The 4,773-nt window shown below is 50.5% G+C and overlaps 1 protein-coding gene across 1 annotated transcript in view; it reads left to right on the top strand.

Moving 5' to 3' along the window:
- Nucleotides 1–843: 843 nt before the first annotated feature.
- The window catches only part of Mad2l1 (mitotic arrest deficient 2 like 1), a 6,986-nt gene continuing 3,056 nt past the window's right edge, over nucleotides 844–4,773 (top strand). The window contains exons 1-3 of the mRNA XM_015478995.2: nucleotides 844–1,009; nucleotides 1,250–1,396; nucleotides 4,127–4,247. Coding sequence (XP_015334481.1) covers nucleotides 937–1,009; nucleotides 1,250–1,396; nucleotides 4,127–4,247 — 341 coding nt within the window. The 5' untranslated portion in view covers nucleotides 844–936. The remainder of the gene's footprint in view (nucleotides 1,010–1,249; nucleotides 1,397–4,126; nucleotides 4,248–4,773) is intronic.

Below are 4,773 nucleotides of genomic sequence, written 5' to 3'. Positions count from 1 at the left end.
TCCCAGCTGCTAAGAGAAGTTCCCACGTGCCTTGCATGCTGCCACTTCTTCACCCTGTGTAGATACTTGTCCTGGCTGCTAAGAGAAGTCTCCACGCTGCGCTGGACGCTGCACCTCCCTCACCCTATGTAGACCCCAGTCCCGGCTGCTAAGAGCATTCCCCACACTCCCCTGGACGCTGTGCCTGCTTCACCCTGTGTAGACACCTGTCCCGGCTGCTAAGAGCAGTCCCTCCCCACGTGCCCTGAACGCTGTGCCTGCTTCACCCTGTGCCTGCTTCACCCCGTGTAGACACCCATCCCAGCCGCTGAGAGCAGTCCCCACAATCCCCTGGCCGCTGCACCTTCTTCACCCTGTGTAAACACCTGTCCCCGTCTGCACACTGCCCTGGTCTTCACCTCCCTGCCGCCCTTCGTCCCCAGCGCTAAGAAAGGCTGCAACGCTGGAACGCGCAGGGAGATCCTAGCAGCGGATTGAAACCCCTTGGACCCTGCTGTCCTGGACCTGGGGCGCCACCCGCACACCTCGCAGGGTGGCCAACCACGGATCGCACCGCCCAGCGTCTGCGCAAATGGCCTGTCAAGTCTGAGCAGAGAGCATTAGGCAGAGGGCAGAGGGCAGAGGGCAGAGGCTAGGCGCTTGGCTTGTGTGGGGCCTGTAGGTTCGCACATGCTCACTAGGGGCGACCTGGGTGAGGCTTGGGATTTCACGCCTGCGCAGCGCAGGCGGCGTGAGCGGGAGAGGGACTGGGGGCGATTGCGCGTGCGCGTAGCTGGCGCTTGGGCGGTGCTGAGCGATTGCGCTTGCGCTTAGCCGTCTGCGTAGGCGGGGCCTGGGCGTTCGCGCGTGCGCAACGGAAGCGACGTGCCGCGTCGTTACTTTTGAACCAGGTGGCGGGAGTCGCAGGTTAGCGCTCGTCTGGGTGGTGGACTCGCTATGGCGCGGCAGCTGACCCGGGAGCAGGGCATCACCCTGCGCGGGAGCGCGGAGATCGTGGCCGAGTTCTTCTGTGAGTCCGGGCGCGGCCCGCGGCGGGTGGGGGGCTCAGTGCGGCCGGACGCGGCGGCGGCGTTTCCCGAGGCCCACGAAACCCGGCGCCAGGGCCGCTGGGGTCGCCGGGGCGGCCCGCGCCGCAGGTGGCCTCGCCCGGGGAACCCCGGGGCTGCCGCCCGCAGGCTGCCCGCGTCCCGCCGTCGGTGCTGCGGGGCGGGCGCCGCGCGCTGACCGTGGGGGTCCCTGTCCTTTGCAGCGTTCGGCATCAACAGCATCCTGTATCAGCGCGGCATCTACCCCTCGGAGACCTTCACCCGGGTGCAGAAGTACGGGCTCACCCTGCTGGTGACCACCGACCCCGAGCTCATCAAGTACCTCAACAGCGTGGTGGAGCAGCTGAAAGGTGCGCAGGAGGACCGCGGGAGCTGAAGGCCGCCCAGGGGGCAGCCACGGGTGGCTTCTGTGGCCATTCCTCAGCTGCTTCCGTTCGGCCTTGTGAAGATGCTGCCTGGGACCCAGCGAGCCTTTAGTAGCTCAGCATTCTCTTGTCGTTTAGCTCAAAAACCTGTTGTGATTCCTTTGAGTCAGTGCTCATTCTCCCGAGTCTGTTATCTCTTTAGAATCCTTCCTGGTTTTTCTTTCTCTCCACCTGTAATTATGATTACTAATTTTTGTGTGTTGTAGAGTCTTTCTGCCATTTGATCTTCCAAAATGTTAGTCCAAAAAGTACTTAGTGGCCCTCAGTTTCTTCTTATGAATTTTTAAATTCATCGATCATCTTTGAATTTAGATTGTCTAATTACCTTTATACTACAGTTCAGTTTTAAATTGGTCTTTAGTGACTGGCCACCAAACTGTCAGTGTGTCTCTTTTAAGCAGCATTATGCCCCAGGTAAGCTGGGGACATTGGCATCACATCTGCAGGAGTGGAACCCCCATACTGTGCAGATGGGGGAGGATCAAGACTGACAGACCAGGGAAAATATGGCTTATTCCCTAGGATAGGTTTTCTCAAGCATAGCACTGTTGACATTGGCCTGGATATTTATTTAGTGTCAGGAGCTTCCCTGAATATTATGAGATGTAGCACCATCCTTGACCTCTATCCACCAGAAGCCAATAGCACATGCCCTAGATCTAACAGTCTAAAGGAGAATATTGCCAATGTGCTCTGGGGACCCCAGCTGCCTTTTCTTGGAAACTCTGCTCCGGTTGGTGCTGTCAGAATAGCCAGATTCGAAAGGCCTGTAGTGAGGTGTGGGGGTGGACCCCATCCTGAATTGCAAGAAGTGCATCCAGAACAGGGGTCTGGGCTGTCACCAATGGTCATTCATGATGCTGCACTCAAGTACTTGTTGCATTGCTAGAGAAGGAAGCTGTGCTGAAGGCTTTTGGGTTTGGGGGTTATTTCCGGTAACACTTCACCTCATGTCTATCTAGATCTTTGTTTAGCTTTTTATTTTAGTTAGAATAGAGGAACTGTTCTTCCTTAAAGTCAAATTGTTGGTTGTTTTCAATTCCATTTCCTCTATTCTTTGAAGGACTTTGTCCTATTTCTTCTCATGTTTTGCTTCTCTGTTTTGATTTGAATTATTCCTGTTGGCTTTGTCTTTCTCATTTTAAAGGATGCACTAGTACTCACTCCAAGTCTCCTTCAAATTACCACCCAGTCTCCCTTTTCAGCATAATAAAAAGTAGTTGGTATATGCCGGAAATTGCAAAGCCCTTGCAATAAATCTAACAGGTGCTTGTTTTTGTTCTGCCCACAGAAATCTTTTTATGAACTTAAAGAGTATTAAAAAAAGGAATATGTAACAGAGACCTCTGTGGTCCATGAGCCTAAAACACTAAGTATTATAAAATTATTTCTTGCCCTTTTACCAAAAATTTGGCCTCCTCCTTCAGGGCTCAATCTGGGGCATCTCCTTTCACACTCTCTCTGGGTCTCTCCGTCGTGTGTGTAGCTTCACTAACAACTTTCCTGTGGTTGACTCACAGTTGTACAGGATCATCTCCAAGATTGTAGTTATCCATTCAGAAATGTGATCATAAACTTGGAAGCTACTCCTGGAGAGTTCCTCTCCTTTCCCATATCTAATCCAGTAAGTGTTAACAGTATTTACTGAGCAACTTCTTCGTCACCACCAGTTTACCCTCCAGTGAGCTTTTTTGTCTCCCACTCAAGTTACTTAGTGTCCTTGATGCCCTGCGCACATCTCCAGTCCATTTCCTCATGACAGCCAGGGTGGCAGTTTTGAAATACAGTCTGACTACACTGTGCCCTGCTTCACCCCCTGGCTCCTGAGGCCGGTTTGCATGGCTTGCATGTAATCCATTCTCCCTGTCTTTGCTGAAGTTGTGCTGGATTGCTTGCAGCCCTCTGAGGTCCCATGTTCTTTCTTTTCAGTCTTTGTAGCCTGTCCTTTTCCCCCTCTATTTTGTATATTCATCGTGAACAACCATTAGTGACTCAGCCCGGACCCCCGTTCTGGATGCACTTCTTGCAATTGAGGATAGGGTCCACCCCCACACCTCACTACAGGCCTTTCGAATCTGGCTATTTTGACAGCACCAACCGGAGCAGACGTTTCCAAGAAAAGGCAGCTGGGGTCCCCAGAGCACATTGGCAATATTCTCCTTTAGACTGTTAGATCTAGGGCATGTGCTATTGGCTTCTGGTGGGTAGAGGTCAAGGATGGTGCTGCATCTCATAATACGCAGAGAAGCACCTGACACCAAAAAAATAATACATACGCAAAATAGAGGGGAGAAACAACATAATAAATAACAATACATTAATGTTTAGAGCTAAATAGTTCTTCCATCGCCCCCCTAAATTTACCATATTTTCCTCTTAATTCTCCCATCCTTCTGTAATTTTCTCTCTGACAGACATCACAATTATAATACCTACCCCCCACTCTGCCCTCAGCACCCAAGATCACACTGCTACCAACATTGAAGTTTGGGAAAGTAGCTAGATTTTTGGCAGGATGAGTTTTCTTGCAGTGAGCAAAGGGCTGGAATACCAGCAGCAGGCATTTACTGAGGACGGAGCATGGGCCTAGGGAGGAGTTGCCGGCAGTGCTCTGGAGCATAGCGGATGCAGACATCGCCTTGCTGTGTGTTGCAGATTGGCTGTACAAGTGCTCAGTTCAGAAGCTGGTGGTGGTCATCTCGAATATTGAAAGTGGGGAGGTCCTTGAAAGGTGGCAATTTGATATTGAGTGTGACAAGACTGCAAAAGACGACAGGTAAATAGGACAAATTATTCCCTCTTTGATGTATATTTTTTTCAGAATTTGATCACTATGTTAAAGTTCTAATTAAATTGAACTATTCTCACATAAAGTATAGTTTATTAGATGTTTAATGCTCTGTGGAAAATTTCCTTTGCTCACTTTAGTATTTCATAAATTTGTACAACAGGCATACTGTTGACATAATTGCCTTTAGTCTAAAAATCAGTGAACTTCCCACTTGAATGTTTGCAGTGGGATGTGTGAAGCAGCGTGTGATAGACTGAGTGGGCCATTGAATCAACTGCTCAGAGGTGCTTCACTGTGGGGATGATCCCAGGCAGTCTCCTGACTTAGGATGTAGCTCCATTGTGCTTCATTTAATGGCATAGACCATTATATTTACGCTATAAACTCATGAAGTTTCCACACTCCTTATGTGGGAGATGTCTCTCAAACCTGAACTGTTTTCATTATGAAATGTAGTTTGCTTTTAAAGCCTTTAATCTATTTCAGGATTCCCCCCCCCACCCCCCCCCCC

Source organism: Marmota marmota, unplaced genomic scaffold (genome assembly GCF_001458135.2).
Source record: "Marmota marmota marmota unplaced genomic scaffold, marMar, whole genome shotgun sequence".
In the NCBI taxonomy this organism is placed as follows: Eukaryota; Metazoa; Chordata; class Mammalia; order Rodentia; family Sciuridae; genus Marmota; species Marmota marmota.
This window is presented reverse-complemented; position numbering and strand designations above follow the sequence as displayed.